This window comes from Centruroides sculpturatus, unplaced genomic scaffold (assembly GCF_000671375.1).
Source record: "Centruroides sculpturatus isolate CEXI.00-Female unplaced genomic scaffold, Cexi_2.0 scaffold340, whole genome shotgun sequence".
Lineage (NCBI taxonomy): Eukaryota > Metazoa > Arthropoda > Arachnida > Scorpiones > Buthidae > Centruroides > Centruroides sculpturatus.
This window is the reverse complement of record NW_019384518.1, coordinates 157781-175007: the sequence shown is the minus strand read 5'-3', so window position 1 is coordinate 175007 and position 17227 is coordinate 157781. Positions and strand designations below refer to the sequence as shown.

The following is a 17227-nucleotide window of genomic DNA, read 5'->3' as shown; positions in this document are numbered from 1 at the left end:
TATCAGGTGGGTTAAGTACAGTTAATTGAATATTTAACACGGAGGCAAGGTTTTTTCGGAAGGATTTCTAGTGTAGAAACGACTACAATAAAGGGGAAAAAAATCGTCTATATTAAGATCGCTCCAATTAGCAAATATCTGGATTGCGAGATCCGAAGTGCATAGGTAATAGGGCGAGTCGAGTAGTCGGTGGTATGTAGAAACCACCGGTTATCTCGTAACGTGTAACCCGCACCGAATAAACAAAGCTTATCGAATTATACGGCGATTATTTTATATCCACGAAAGATAACGGATGAAGGAAGAGAGGAGAATAAACTTACTTAATTTACGGTCCGATTCTTCTCTTTAATAACTTCCAATTTTAAAACACTCCTCGTCTTCTCCCCTCAAAAACCAAAAGTAAACGTAAGAAACCACTTCGGTACTTTCGTTACGTCGCATTTCCGTCGTTTCGGGTGCGCAAATGTTGGTGTTTAATTTAAGTAATAATAATAAAAAAATGCATCGGGGGAGTATTAATACGATACTCAATCGATACGTCATACGAAACCTTTATTAATTTCGTCAAAATTAATTAAAGCGCACCCGGGAAATAAGTTCAAATTACTTTCGTCAAACCGGACAAAAATCCCCCCTTTTTTTTCGTTTTCCTTAGAGAAAAATATGCAAATTATTTTGGTTAGAAATTATTTCCAGTTAAACGAAGCATTAACCTCCATTTTTATTTAAAAAAAATCATTATTATATTTTAATATAACCAGATGTCGGATGACGAGACGTGTCGTATTATCATAAATAGAGGAAAATTAACCTCAAAATTTCGTCGGTATTATTAAAAAAAACGTGGAGTTATCGCTTTATATCTAGAAAATATTTAGGACTGGAGGGAAAGTAAACGGCAAAAATAAAGGTCAGAAACCTGGAATGGACGAGGAGTAATTTTTATATTTTAAATAATAATAAAATCGCATTCTTCCCGATGACGTTAATAATGCGTGAAAATCGAACTAAAGTACGTTTACGATCGGAGTGTTTTCTAACAATAACCGGTGACCTATGATGAAAATAGACACTACATAGGCGTTCCCGGACGAGCGCTTCATCCGTAAACTTCGGAGGCCAACCCCGGGCCCGGGGCTGTTTCCCGATGAACTTCCATTCACCTACATTTTGCTACTTTAAGCGGCTCGACTAATCCTAGTACAACCCCCCTATAACACTGTTGATAATTCCGTTTTATATGAATTCCACGTTGTACGAGTTACTTAGATTTTACAAATACGTATGCCGAGCTGTGAACGGCTCACGTATTTGTAAAATCTAAGTAACTCGTATAACGTGGTATTCATATAAAACGGAATTATCAACAGTGTTATAGGGGGGGTCGACTGTAATAGGAGCGATCTCTTTATTTTTCATTTTTTTTTCTCTCTTATGGAAACAGGTTAAAATAAAACTAAAAATTTCGAGTTTAAGAAAGAGGATAAAATAGATTTAGAAGAGAATTTAATACTTTTAAACAAAGACGGGGGTTGTAAATTCGAGAAAGACAAAAGAAATTCGAAGAACAGTGTTGGAAGGAGTGAAAACTGCTAGTATTTTTTTCGTATCCCCGATCTACAAAGGCGATAATTCGACTGGTATCTTACGATGTGGGTCAACGAAAGCTTTTTTATTTTTTATTTTTTTCGGCCGGCCGCTCTTACGACTTATCCGGCGTGGTAGTGTAAAAGGTAACGGAGGTAGAGAAGCGCCCGACTCGATTGACAAAGCCAAATAGACAGATAGGTGACGTCAGAAGGCAGCGACGAATAGCAAATAAGCCGCCTAGAGATCTCAGGTGCAGACAACACGGGAGACCAGTTGTTTGATGTTTGGACTAGAACGCACGTGCTGGATATGTCGAGCTGGAGATGTTGGCTTCTCCTATTGTTGGCCGGTTGTTGTTCGGGTCGCACTCCCCAGGACGAACACAATCGACTATTAAGGTTCCTCCGACCCGATTCGGAACAGGTGACCATCGACATTCCCGTTATCAGAAGCTTCGGGGTGATACTGGACGACGTCCTGGATCGAGTCCGATGCGTTCAACAGGGATTAACTAATTACGAGTGTACGGAGGTGAGTGGTCCGCGGCTTAACTCTTCGTGTTGCAACTCTTTCGCTCTTCTTTCCGCCAATAAAGTCGTACGAATACCGTTTATCGGATACTCCGGCGCTTTATTCGAAAATCTTCATAGGCGTGACTATAAATACCGCGCCGTTCTACCTACAAATGTCTACGGGCGTTATCCGTACTAATTTTAGACCGGAGCCGTAAAATATAAAACTACAATAACCGAGCTTACTTTTTACCGGAATAAGTAAGACGGAGGTAAAGAGAAGAGTTAAATTCCTGTAAAAATAATTTTAATAGTGGCGCCATCTGTTAGCGTAAGCGCCAACTAATTTGCGCGTAAAATAAATTCGTAAGAGTAAACGATTAACTCGTTCTGGTTTCTTATTTTTATCACTTAGTGCTTATCCGTCCGTAGAATGTTGAAGCTGTCTTCCTCGGATGAATCGTCCTCGTCCACCCACATCGATGACGTCACGCGCCTTAGTGTCATTCTGGTCTATCACGTGTCCACTCTGAAGAGCACCTGCAGGAAGCCGGAGACTCTGTCCTGCGGTACTTACGACGGCTGCAGAGAAGAATTGTTCGAACGTTTCGCCGTCGACGACGGGCAATTTTCCGAAAGTTTAATTTTGGAATCTTTAGAAGAAATTCTGAGGAACGTCAAAGCGGTTTACGACCCGCTAAACAGGAGAAAGGTGCGTTGAACGATGTAAACAACACGGATCACGTGTCGGTCGGTACCTTGGCTGCTTAAAATAAGCTCGGACTATCGAGTGTTAAACCTTGAACTAGAATTGTTCTTCCGTTAAAGTAGTTCAAGGCGTTCTACTAATTAAAATACTTCGCTGTCGTTGAACGTTATGAATATTTCTTTCAAATTACTCCTATAAAAACGCCATCCTACTTAATTCTAATCGTATTGACTCGTCGTTCCTTTCACACCTGTACACGTGCACCGGTGGGTATGGTCTGCGCTCCGATCGGGTCCCCACGGTCTCCTTGGCGGGTGTTATTGTACCTAAAAATATGCACTAAAGCCCTACGGTCGGCTAAGAAATTTGCGTGTAGTATAATGAATGTACAGTCGACCCCCCTATAACACTGTTGATTATTCCGTTTTATATGAATTCCATGTTGTACGAGTCACTTAAATCTAAGTGACTCGTACAACATGGAATTCATATAAAACTAAATAATCAACAGTGTTATAGGGGGGTCAACTGTACAGTATTTAAAAACATATATACTTTTCAATAGAATAATAATATCCATAAATAGATTGCCTGTGTAATAATGATCTGGTCTACTTCCACAGAAAATTATTTATTATTATTGACTTTTTCTAGAGGAAGAGTTTGAAATAATTAAAAATTAATTTTATTATTAATTTGGATCCGAACCTACTCTCTGCGGTGTCTGTTTACGGATGACAATTATGTATAAAACTCTTAATGTATATAATTAATGGTGAAATTAGTGGCGGTGTAATTAAACCTTCCGCCCCGGGTACAAAATTAATCGACGCCGAGGTACATACATAATTATATTGATATTATTTATTGAACTGGAATTAATTATGAAGCTGTTATAAGATGTAATATGATTATAATGCAATTATTATATATTATTATACATTGTAAAATGATATATAATTACCATTGGTTATTACTTGTGTTTATTATATAAGGTATGTATACTTTAATACTCGAATTTCAAACCTTTCTTCCAAATTCTTTTAAAAGCAAATTTGTTGGCATTGCATTGTTGCAATGCCAACAAATACACGGTGTAATTTGTCCTGTAACTGGGGAAAAAATATTGGCATAATATGTCATTTGTCTAGTCATTTGTGCTTATGGCTTGTGTGTTGTTCCCCATCCCTTCTAGACTCATCTTTTGTAAAATTTTTAAATTTAGATAAGAGATTTTATATGTTGAAATATTTATTATTTCATTTTAAATCTTAAAATTAATAATTAACATTTTATAATTTAGTGTTTTAGTGCCGAAGACCTTCTGGTGGAGTTCAATAATACCAGATTTACTTCCGAAAATGAAAGTTTTGAAAATATTATGAGGCTGGCGCTCGGTCACATTCTGAGAGGTAAGTAATTTCTTTTGTAATGTTCTTATAATCCAGATACTTCCGTTAATATACCTCGCAAATAATGTACGGCAAAAACATCAAATATATTTTAAATACGTAAAATAAATTTTAACCTAACACGTGGCTACACCTCTCACAGATGTTTAAATAAATTTCACCTGGGATTGCGCATTTTGATGCAGATTGCTTTGTTGAAAATCTTAATTTCATATTTTGGATTTAAAATATTTGAAATTTAAAATAAAATTTCAAAAATAAATATAATTAAATAATAATCCATAGAATTATTTCATTTTTATTACAATATATTGATACATTATAATAATCTTAAGTAATATATAGAAAACAGTATATTTATTTTAAAAATAATCTTGTAAATGATATAATAAGATCCAAATTTAGTTCATTAAATAATCTAACCAAAATTTGTTGTAAGTGGAGTAATTTATTTAATAAAGATGATAATTTATTATTTAATAATGTAATTGGTACAATTATTAAATTTTTAATGGCTTTAAAATATAAATTATTTTTGAAAATTTTTAAATAAATAATATGATATTTTATTGGCAAGTAAATACATATATTTGATGAAATGCAAATTAAATTAAATTAAATTTCATTTACATTTAAATTCTTTTAAGTATTAAAATATAGTATTCATTGAGTTTTTTTATTATAATATTTTTTTATTTTAAAATATTACAAAACTGAAGTAAATTTGTTTTTGAAGTTTTAAACATTAGTTGAAGTAAACCGAAAGTTGTTTCCAGTTTTAAACAATCGTTACGAGCTCGAAAAAAATTACGAGCGACGACGTACGTTTGCAAATTTGGAATACGTTAGAAACTTATCGACTTTTCTCGTTAAATGCTCTAAATTCCTCGTTTGTTTACTTTCGAGCGGACCTCAGATTATACTTTGCGTTGCGCTCGACTCGTTGACGAAATAGAATAAAAATTCGGCTGCCATTCCCGCTAGTAATTTTATTTAATTAAGTTTCTTACTAAGTTTAAATAATCAAATAAGATCATTTAACTGCTAATAAAATTGCAAAATGTCATAAAATTTCGAAATATATATTTTGAATTCGAGTAAAATTAACAAGGACTAGAACGTGAGAGTGGTTTAGATTGGGTTGACTCCAAGATGTGCAATTAAGTTATTTTCATAGTAAACAGACTAAAGTCAAACATCTACTATGTTTGCTAGGAAAGTAGGAAGTTTAAATTGGGATATAAGTAAATGTGTATTTTTGGAGGAGAAAAAAACTTCAAAACTCTTGTAAATAATTTTGTTTCCAGAAATTAAAAAAATATATATACATACATATGGAATCTTTGACTTTCATTTACAAATATACTTAATTTATATTCATATTATTAAATTCAACATAAAAATTAGCATTAAAATTTTTAATTTAAATATTTATTTTAAATCTAATTATTTATTTCTTTATTTTAATATGAAAAATACTTGAGAAAGTATATTAAATAATATAAATGTACTGATTGATATTTTGTTGTCTGTAAACTTGTATAACATCATTTTTTTAATAATAAATCATTGTCGTAAAGGAAAATGTCTATATTATATTTGAAAACAATTTGAAAATATATTTTTATATATTTGGGTCAAATCAATTTTCACATGCATAGATATAAATATATATATATGTATGTATGTATGTTGGTAAAGTTTCTTATAAAATGTAGACAATACCTGACTTAGTTACATAATATTGTTATAATTTAATATTTTTATTATAATAATTAGAAAAATAACTTTTGTTATCGAAAGTGTAAAAAATGACTAATTTAAATTAATTTTAAAAACCAGCTGGTATAATATTTCTGATGAGGAAGAAGAAAATTAGTCAGAAAATGCAAGGTTTACAGAAAGTATAATTTTTGTATATTTGTGATGTAATCTCCAGAGTTAAATTTTTTGGGGAAAACACCTTCAGTTGCTTTTAAACAGAAGGAACATGTAGGTGGTGTGACACAAACGTCAACTTTAGCATTTTGGAAAGTGTCCACCCTACCGTAGAAACTAATCAAAGGATTCTGGCCAAATTATAATGGGATATTTTTGTATTTGACGTAGCGTCGATTAATATTAATATTGCGATTTCCCGTTGCGCTCGAAAACGGAATCTCTCCAAAAGAAATGTTTCGAAAACGTCTAACGTCACGTCTCCTTGAATTTTTAATATATTTATTATTATTTTAATAAGGGAAAATTATTTAAAATTAAAATTATATTAATCATTTCTAATTTGACAACTTTAACTTGTTTTTGATTCATTTTTTAAAATAATTTTCTTATTTGTAGTCGGTACAAAATCTTAATAGAATTAACATCAATTATGTGAATTCTCTTAAGTGAATAACTGAACTTTCTTTAGTAGAAAGTGTATTTACAAGTACTTACACTAGAAACTTGCTATTATAGTGGAGTTGACTGCCCTGTTTGTATGTCAGGTGTATAACAACTTTGTCCTGATTTTCTTTTTCATGTTGATATTTGAATTTGCTGAATGTATAGCAGTATTGACAATAAGGAAGTAATATAATGATCTACAGTGCTAGAGCAGAAGCTGTAATACATCATAACACTGTTAAAAAATACAGAATTTATCTTTAAATATTATTAATTTTATTAAATATAAATATTCGTATATTAAATCTAATAATTATTTTTATATGCTAGAGTTAAATTCTTACATCTATAAATTAAAATTTAATCTGAGACATATTTATTGAAGATTTTAAATTGAATTTTTAATATTTTCAATCTTATTCTGTAGCCATTTTCTACAGTAGATAAGTTACTGACCTCTTAAAGTATAACAATTACATTCACTATATTTANGTTAAATTCTTACATCTATAAATTAAAATTTAATCTGAGACATATTTATTGAAGATTTTAAATTGAATTTTTAATATTTTCAATCTTATTCTGTAGCCATTTTCTACAGTAGATAAGTTACTGACCTCTTAAAGTATAACAATTACATTCACTATATTTAATTGCAAGATTTAATATCTATAATGGTAGATATAATTTACTACATTTACTAATTATAGTACATTAAAATTCACTGCACACAAGTACTTTATCACAACGATAATGATGTAGCACTATTCATATCCTGAATTTTCTTTTTATTTTATCAAAAATAGATCAAATAGCATTCTAAAAGCATGAAGGAAAGAAATTTGTTTTATTATATAAATCATAAGTTATTCATCTTGCTTTCTTATTAAATTTCTTCATTTTTTTCTTTCAAATATTTTTGTTATTAGTGTTCTAATTTTTGCATTTAGCTAATTTCAACTTTNATTCTTTTAAGTATTAAAATATAGTATTCATTGAGTTTTTTTATTATAATATTTTTTTATTTTAAAATATTACAAAACTGAAGTAAATTTGTTTTTGAAGTTTTAAACATTAGTTGAAGTAAACCGAAAGTTGTTTCCAGTTTTAAACAATCGTTACGAGCTCGAAAAAAATTACGAGCGACGACGTACGTTTGCAAATTTGGAATACGTTAGAAACTTATCGACTTTTCTCGTTAAATGCTCTAAATTCCTCGTTTGTTTACTTTCGAGCGGACCTCAGATTATACTTTGCGTTGCGCTCGACTCGTTGACGAAATAGAATAAAAATTCGGCTGCCATTCCCGCTAGTAATTTTATTTAATTAAGTTTCTTACTAAGTTTAAATAATCAAATAAGATCATTTAACTGCTAATAAAATTGCAAAATGTCATAAAATTTCGAAATATATATTTTGAATTCGAGTAAAATTAACAAGGACTAGAACGTGAGAGTGGTTTAGATTGGGTTGACTCCAAGATGTGCAATTAAGTTATTTTCATAGTAAACAGACTAAAGTCAAACATCTACTATGTTTGCTAGGAAAGTAGGAAGTTTAAATTGGGATATAAGTAAATGTGTATTTTTGGAGGAGAAAAAAACTTCAAAACTCTTGTAAATAATTTTGTTTCCAGAAATTAAAAAAATATATATACATACATATGGAATCTTTGACTTTCATTTACAAATATACTTAATTTATATTCATATTATTAAATTCAACATAAAAATTAGCATTAAAATTTTTAATTTAAATATTTATTTTAAATCTAATTATTTATTTCTTTATTTTAATATGAAAAATACTTGAGAAAGTATATTAAATAATATAAATGTACTGATTGATATTTTGTTGTCTGTAAACTTGTATAACATCATTTTTTTAATAATAAATCATTGTCGTAAAGGAAAATGTCTATATTATATTTGAAAACAATTTGAAAATATATTTTTATATATTTGGGTCAAATCAATTTTCACATGCATAGATATAAATATATATATATGTATGTATGTATGTTGGTAAAGTTTCTTATAAAATGTAGACAATACCTGACTTAGTTACATAATATTGTTATAATTTAATATTTTTATTATAATAATTAGAAAAATAACTTTTGTTATCGAAAGTGTAAAAAATGACTAATTTAAATTAATTTTAAAAACCAGCTGGTATAATATTTCTGATGAGGAAGAAGAAAATTAGTCAGAAAATGCAAGGTTTACAGAAAGTATAATTTTTGTATATTTGTGATGTAATCTCCAGAGTTAAATTTTTTGGGGAAAACACCTTCAGTTGCTTTTAAACAGAAGGAACATGTAGGTGGTGTGACACAAACGTCAACTTTAGCATTTTGGAAAGTGTCCACCCTACCGTAGAAACTAATCAAAGGATTCTGGCCAAATTATAATGGGATATTTTTGTATTTGACGTAGCGTCGATTAATATTAATATTGCGATTTCCCGTTGCGCTCGAAAACGGAATCTCTCCGAAAGAAATGTTTCGAAAACGTCTAACGTCACGTCTCCTTGAATTTTTAATATATTTATTATTATTTTAATAAGGGAAAATTATTTAAAATTAAAATTATATTAATCATTTCTAATTTGACAACTTTAACTTGTTTTTGATTCATTTTTTAAAATAATTTTCTTATTTGTAGTCGGTACAAAATCTTAATAGAATTAACATCAATTATGTGAATTCTCTTAAGTGAATAACTGAACTTTCTTTAGTAGAAAGTGTATTTACAAGTACTTACACTAGAAACTTGCTATTATAGTGGAGTTGACTGCCCTGTTTGTATGTCAGGTGTATAACAACTTTGTCCTGATTTTCTTTTTCATGTTGATATTTGAATTTGCTGAATGTATAGCAGTATTGACAATAAGGAAGTAATATAATGATCTACAGTGCTAGAGCAGAAGCTGTAATACATCATAACACTGTTAAAAAATACAGAATTTATCTTTAAATATTATTAATTTTATTAAATATAAATATTCGTATATTAAATCTAATAATTATTTTTATATGCTAGAGTTAAATTCTTACATCTATAAATTAAAATTTAATCTGAGACATATTTATTGAAGATTTTAAATTGAATTTTTAATATTTTCAATCTTATTCTGTAGCCATTTTCTACAGTAGATAAGTTACTGACCTCTTAAAGTATAACAATTACATTCACTATATTTAATTGCAAGATTTAATATCTATAATGGTAGATATAATTTACTACATTTACTAATTATAGTACATTAAAATTCACTGCACACAAGTACTTTATCACAACGATAATGANTGTTCGTTACAGTATATGTTTTACATTGTGTGTACGTGTACAGTTTTGTGTGTGTTTTCAACATGTCAGGAGTGAAACGTAAACACGTTACTCTTTCATTAAATGAAAAATTAGCAGTGCTACAAAGACTGGACAAAGGGAAGATTGTTTATTTTACTTTTTTCTGATAATCCAACCTTTTTTGCACTCCAACCATATCCCCAGTCCCAAAGGTGATGGATTAGAGGGGTTCTACTGTAATTCTTTACATTATAGACATTAAATAAAATGTAAGTAGTTGAAAGAAAATTATTCTTAATAAAATAGATTATAAAAAATGAAAATACAAATGATAATGAAATTTGAAATTAAGGGAAAATAAGTTTTAATATGTGAAAACTTGTATAAATAAACTTCCCCTGCATCACTGGCTATCAATAATGTGATGCATATCTACAGAAGGGTCTCTCTTCCAGGATCAACAATATTCATTTAATAAATTTTTTCACAAATTTTAAATTTAATTAATAAGATGTATAAATAACAATAAAAATTTATGCAATATTATTGCTTAAAATATACCTACAAATGAATATAATTTATTTTCTATGTTTAGAAGAAAATATTTTTTTATTCATATACAATACATACATACATGCATGCCTATTTATTTTTAATGAAGTAAGAGACAATCAGCATCTAGATAATTGGAGTTTTACAGTATTGTTATCTTCAATTTCTGAATAGAAATAGCATTTCAATTTAAGTCTAAATAATATAAGTACAATGTTAAAAATCAGTGGAGTTTGTTCAAATGCATAAGAGAGAAAAAATATATTGATAATAAAGCAGAAGACAAGGCTTTTTATTACATTTTATAGCTTCCTGTAGCTTCTGTCATATACAAAATAAAAAAATAAAAAAAAACAGTTGGTCCATATTGTGCTTCAATTGGTACCACATGTGATAAATAGATTACAAATTCAGACTTTTTGCAGGTTAGAGGAGCACATGGATATAGTTGCCAGGCAGCTAGGCTTTCATAATTTTGGCCAAACGGTGTTGCTTTATCGTGCCAAAATATGCTAATCTGTCGACCAAATGGCTACCATTGCGAAGGGTGCAGATATTGCTCTAGGATTTGGATGTAGTTGTGGGCTTTAATGATGCAATTGCAAAAATGCAGGATGCCAAAACCACTGGGGCACTCATGCAGCCCCAAAGTATTCTTTTTGCTTTTGACTGTGGCTTTTGCACTTTACATGCACGACTTCATATTTAATGGTGAAAGTGGACTTGTCAGACTACGTCTCGACTTCCAATGACGTACGACCCAACCCAAATGTGTACGAGCCCATACTAAATGCACTCTCTTTGCCGATGCACTTTGTTTCAGAGAAACTGTAGTTCAATTGGCGCATGTATCTGTGCCTTGATATGTTGGAGACAGACTTTTACAATTTTTCTTTTGCCTATTGTCTTAGATCTACAGTTAGTTTATACACTAGTTTGTCCAAATGTGGCAATGAGGTGTATAGCATTCACTTGAGCTAAATATCCGTTGCCTTCCTGGGTATCTTAGTAAGATGACTGGTTCTAGTTAATTTGTATTTGGATTACATCTACCATCAGAGTGTATTTATGAGATGTTTGTTTCCTGAATTTCCAATTTTTTTTATTCATTTACATACCTTAGATTTTTATAAAAACTTTTAAAAGAAACAATTCATGATTTTAAAATATGAAGTAACAATAAAACTATAGAATAATAATTAATGGATACAAATAGAATCTGATTTTAGAATATACATACATATATATTAAACAGAAACCCAATTTCTGTTTTAAAACTGTGTATCTTCTAATTTAAATTTTTTGGCAAGAAATGTCTATTTATTTTTGTTTATTTTATATGTATTTATCACACAATAGATTCAATTAAACTTCTTATGTGGAAGAATTATTTTCTTCTGGGCATACTGGAATCAGGTTTATTGTGTTTTAACTGTCCTTAATTTAAGGAACAAGATTAAAATAATTGTATGTTTTCATTTTTTTGTATTAGGTCAGTGTTTATCTATCTTTTAAGAACTTCAGTTATTGACAGCACTAACATACCCGGCTATAAGAACGTATATAGTAGGAAAATGTGTATGTATCTATCTATATACATATTGTATGTTAATAAGAATCATATAAATTTTAAAAAAAAAACAAATTTTACGATAACTTTTTTGAACAGGAAAGTTAGTTATGCTAAACATATGTGAACTATAATAATAGCAAAAGCATCCTTTTCATTAGTTCTTAAACTACAATAAAAGTAATATTTTGAATATAGTAAAATGTACTATTATAAACAGATACGTGAACAGGACAGTTTCGAATAATTTTGGTGCCCGAGGCAGCGGGCCCACCAGTGGTCGAGTGGATAAAATCACCGAAAACTGGTGGTGTGTTCGTGCTCGGCCAACGGGTCGTCCACTTTAGAAACACCTAAATAGGGGCCAGTTCCCATAAAAAGACCTCCCGAGAGGCAAATCGTCCACGTGTCGCTTTTCCTTATACGAATAAAACCAAGCCCGAGGGAGCTCATCTATCAGCGCGGCCCTGTATGTAGGATGGGTGGCTGTTACATCAATTGTCGAGAAGCTAAAATAAATGGAACGTAATATATGAATAAATACGGTATTTTTATTACTTATTAGCCCAGTTTTAAAGAGGCAAAAAGTCTTTCTCGGGCTTGCATCGTGACAGTTTGCCACCGTCACGCCGCAACCCCGCAAACTACGCGCTCGAATTAAGTGTTTGGCACGACCGTAAATAATCGATTATTCGAATGCAGATTTGCCAACCTTAGATTATAGACGAGGCTGACTCGATATCCACGATAAGTCGATTTTGGAATGCAAAGGACGAGAAATAAAAGCACAGTTTGTAAACAAAACTTGCGGAACTTCTGTATTAGATTTAGTTATGTTAAACTACGAAAACTACACCAATTTGGCAGAATTAATTTTGCTTCAAATATTTTCGGTCTATTTCGTAAACCGAATCCTTCATAGACCGAAAACGTTTGAAGCGAAATTAATCCTGCTAAATTAGTATACTTTTCATAGTTTATTGTTACGGCAGCACTTATATCCTTTTATTAGTTACGTTAATAATAATTTCTGATATGTTAAAATTTAATTTACTATTAAACTGTTTATCATTATTACCGTTGTCACTAATAAACTAATTAGGCTTCTAAAACTATTAAACAATATTAATGTATTTAATATGAAATTAGATATATTCAATTACGGTACTTACGTTATATAGCCTATATACTTTTAAAAGAAAATAACGAAACAATAAAGTTGACTATCCAATACACCTTTAACGGTTGGAGAAGTGCCATTATTTTTCACCCAATTAATGGGCCATCTTCGGATATGAACAGATGTAAACAAACTGAAGTTCCAGTTTGTTTTCTGTAAAGTCTAGTAACTAAGCATTCCTATTAATTTTACTCAATGCCATTAAATTACAATTGTAAGTAACAATTTTCGTATAATGGACATATCGTACATTAGCAGTCTAATTTATATTTGCTTAGATGTACACCTATGCCGAAATGTATGTCCCTCTTCAGTTGGCAGGTCCGAAATTTTGCCTAATATCTCGGGATGGGGTAAAGATTAAGTAACGAAATTTGGCACAGTGACTCGTATACGAGAAGCATTGTTACTGTACAGTACATGGCGGCGCACACAATTTTATTAAGTTATATTGTAATTATAAAAGTTATTTTCTAAATAAGATCGCATAATAAGCGGGAAAGTTATGAAACTCGTTGCTGGATTTTTTACTCTTGGCAATACGAAAAAGCACTCGCCTATTCATTAGTCTGTTTTAATATATAATCCAAAAGATGATCCTCTTGTCGATTAAATACGGAAATAGACCAGTTTAAAAGTCCGAAAATTTACAAACCAGTAGAGTTTTACTTGTACCTCGCTTCTAGTTTTCTCTCATTCGTTTTCTGTACGTCCAATCCATACTTTAATTGATATTATTAGAAACTCCTACAGTATTTGCGTTTTGTATCTCGAAAGCCGATAAATACCTGGTAATTGTCTCCTATCTACGTAACGTTATTTCAGAGAACTTGATGGTTAAGACGTGACCCGATAACGGTCGTCCTAATAAGCTGGCTTCATTACTGCAAAGTGAATTTTGATAATCGAAATGATTACGTACATTTAAAACGATAGTCCTTGCGCAATATTTCTGTTTTGTTTACGGGTCATTACTTTCTGCCATCTCGCTAATGAAATCGAAAGTCATTACAGTTTTTATTTGTCGCTTCATTTTTTTAAGTGTAATATGGAAATTTGCTCTATATTAATTAAAGTAACATTCGTATACAGTTTAAATCGTTATTAAATAACTTCAGAGTTTATTAGAGTTTTAGAATTTTTCTGTTTCGGCTCGACACAAATACACAAATATGGCGATACGCTTCTAATGTTGTGTATCTAAAGCGGTTTAAAACTCGCAGGTATGGGGTGACGTGCGTGTCCACGTCATACGTCGACAAAAAACGTAAAGAAACGTTTATAACAGCCGTAAGTGCAGCCAGCAGCCTACCAACACACATAACACGCACATGTGCATTCTGCAGCTGCACATGTGCGTGTTTGAAAAGTTAATTTTGTCAAGAAATCGAGCGTGTTAAATGCCCGTCGTAAACATCGAAATAAAATGTCGTCGCAGAGATCAATGTAAATTAGGAGCAATCGCAAACTCGATTGGCATATATGTCAATCGAGTTTACCATCGTCGGCCTTGCCACCTTGTACTGTACGTGTTTGCAAAAAATCGTGTTTAATGGTCGTACGGTTGCTTCGAACTTCGATCACAGACAAAACGCTTTCTGAATTAAGAAGAGCTCCGTTTAACACAATTTTGGTTTGACATTTATGATCGAGTATTTTTGCTTTGTCAGAAAGGCGACTACGCCTGTCACGTGATCACGGCCTTCAGAAATATCACTGGAGAGCCACTCGCACTCATTCAGATTTATTTATTCAAAAAACAGTATTCAGAAACAAAAGATCAGCAAATCAAAAGTGTGAAAGATGAATGGAGAGTTAGTGGCATTTAAAAGAAGTCGGGATCCTAAAATCACATTCAAATGAAAAATTCTTTGTTTACTCCCATATTTTATAAGAACTGTATTTCTTTATTATCGAATGCGAGAAAACTGACTGTGTCATCCTTTCTAAGAGGATAAAACATTACGGTATAATCAATGAATTATATTCATGGCACAGCCTATCCGAAATGCTTCGAATTTTGGATTTCCTGTCGGTCCGATTTGACTTTTTTCTGTCCTTTATTTAGGGATTTTATTAATTTTGGATAAAACAAAAAATTTTCACACGTCTATGTGAATACGATATTTTAGATGTACAGTATAGTACCTACAGTAAAGGTGTGAAATTTTTTTTTATATAAGATATTCACGTACAGGTGTTAATTGATCTGTTTGAAAGACCGCTTATTTGTTTAAATTTTGAATGGTAAACATGCACTTTGTGTGTTAAAAATTGGGATCGAACTACACTCGGAGAATACATACATTTTATAAATACAGTATACAGTGTATATATACAAAACGTGTGTATGTACTCAAGTAAATGTTATTGGTCAGAAAAATCATCATATTGGGGCATCCAAATTATTTTTCTGGCTCAACCTGGGAGTAAGAACACTGAAACATTTCCAGTGTTTTGTGAAATTTTCCATTTGTGGTGCAATTTGTGGGCACTCGAAAAACTTTCGGATTTTGAAGGTTTGGAGAATTTTGGATAAGATTTTCAACCTGTGTGTTGTTTATTATTATTAATAAGGAGTATAATAACCTGTCCAGATTTGTAAATAACGGGTGTGCAGCTTTTTTAAATGTTTGTGGCAAAACACCAAATCTGATGCAAAATTTTCTCAGGTGCAAATTGAAATTTTTAGTGTCGTTTAAGTATTGAGAGAACCTTTTCAAATAATCAAAATCCACGTGTATACACACTTTAAAAACCCAATAACTTGTTTAAGAAACGTGAAAAAATAACTATTAAACATCTTTTTGTATATTTTTTAAGGTGAGCACAGAGTCGGTGTGCCACGTTTGACACACGTGCTGAGGATTGCCCACCCCTGATATATAAACTGTCTAATCGATAGTTTTCTATGTGTACACATTGTATGTACAGTACAATATAATGAAAAAATGTTTACTCTGTTTTGCTAGAGATCATCAGAACAGTGGGAGAAATATAAAAAGGTGAAACTAAAGAGAAATGTGGGCAAATGTCTACAAGTAGTGGTGCTTATACATGGAAAAACCTATGTTAGATAATTTATATACAAATCTGGACTTGTTATTATACTTGGTGTTAAAGATAATACTGTATACTAAATATTAATAAATTTACCACTGAATTAAATTCATAGTGCCCATGTTTTTTCCTCTTAGAAATGCTGACAGTCAGTTTACTTGCATTCAATATCTTTGTTTTCGACCACCAACTCCATTAAATACTGTTTTTCATCAGCCATCATGAACAATTTTCTCTGCTTAGATGCCATAATTCACACTTAACTTCCCATAACCTCACAAAAATAATAAATTAAGCACATTAGGATGATGCCATCGAGTAACTATGCCAAGGTGGTGACTGCAGTTATGTCGCAATTTAATGATGAACGTATGACTTATTCCACTTATGTTAGTCGCTTACTCTGACCTAACTTTGCATACCAAATGTGCGAATGGGTTACAAGTTTCCTCAAATATGGAAAGCATAAGGGCAGGAGCCCGATTAACTATATACGAACTTCCAGTTTATACTGGAAGTCATGGTATTTCAATTCAAAAATTTTCTCACGAAAGGAATTAGATAGATGACTGGCATGATTCTATTGATAACAAGAAAAGTATAATGTAAAGGGGCAAGGCACTACTAATTTGAGGTGGAGAGCATATATTTTAAATTAAATAAATTAAAAATTGCAACCAGCATTGTGACAATGTCACAATAAAATAATTGCTCGTTACAGATGTAATTAAATTTAAAAATCGGCTTTGCTGTAACACCCCAGTTTAGCTTAGCTCAAGTCCAAATTCACAGCTTGGTTCATATCTTGCTTGTTGAAACATCAGCTCAGCACAGTATTTCCAAGTAGCTGAGTTGTGCCAGACCCTGTTTGAGATGGTACTTTCTAAACTGCATACCTCAGGAAGTGTGGGGTATGATGGGGCAATTATGTGTAGATTTTATC

The 17227-nt window shown here is 31.2% G+C and overlaps 1 protein-coding gene across 1 annotated transcript in view; it reads left to right on the top strand.

Annotated features, from left to right (window-relative positions):
- The first annotated feature begins 1838 nt into the window (after nt 1–1838).
- LOC111622646 (zinc transporter ZIP14-like) overlaps nt 1839–17227 on the top strand; it is a 49555-nt gene continuing 34166 nt past the window's right edge. The window contains exons 1-3 of the mRNA XM_023365057.1: nt 1839–2124; nt 2521–2817; nt 4118–4226. Of these exons, the coding sequence (XP_023220825.1) occupies nt 1903–2124; nt 2521–2817; nt 4118–4226 (628 nt within the window). The 5' untranslated portion in view covers nt 1839–1902. The remainder of the gene's footprint in view (nt 2125–2520; nt 2818–4117; nt 4227–17227) is intronic.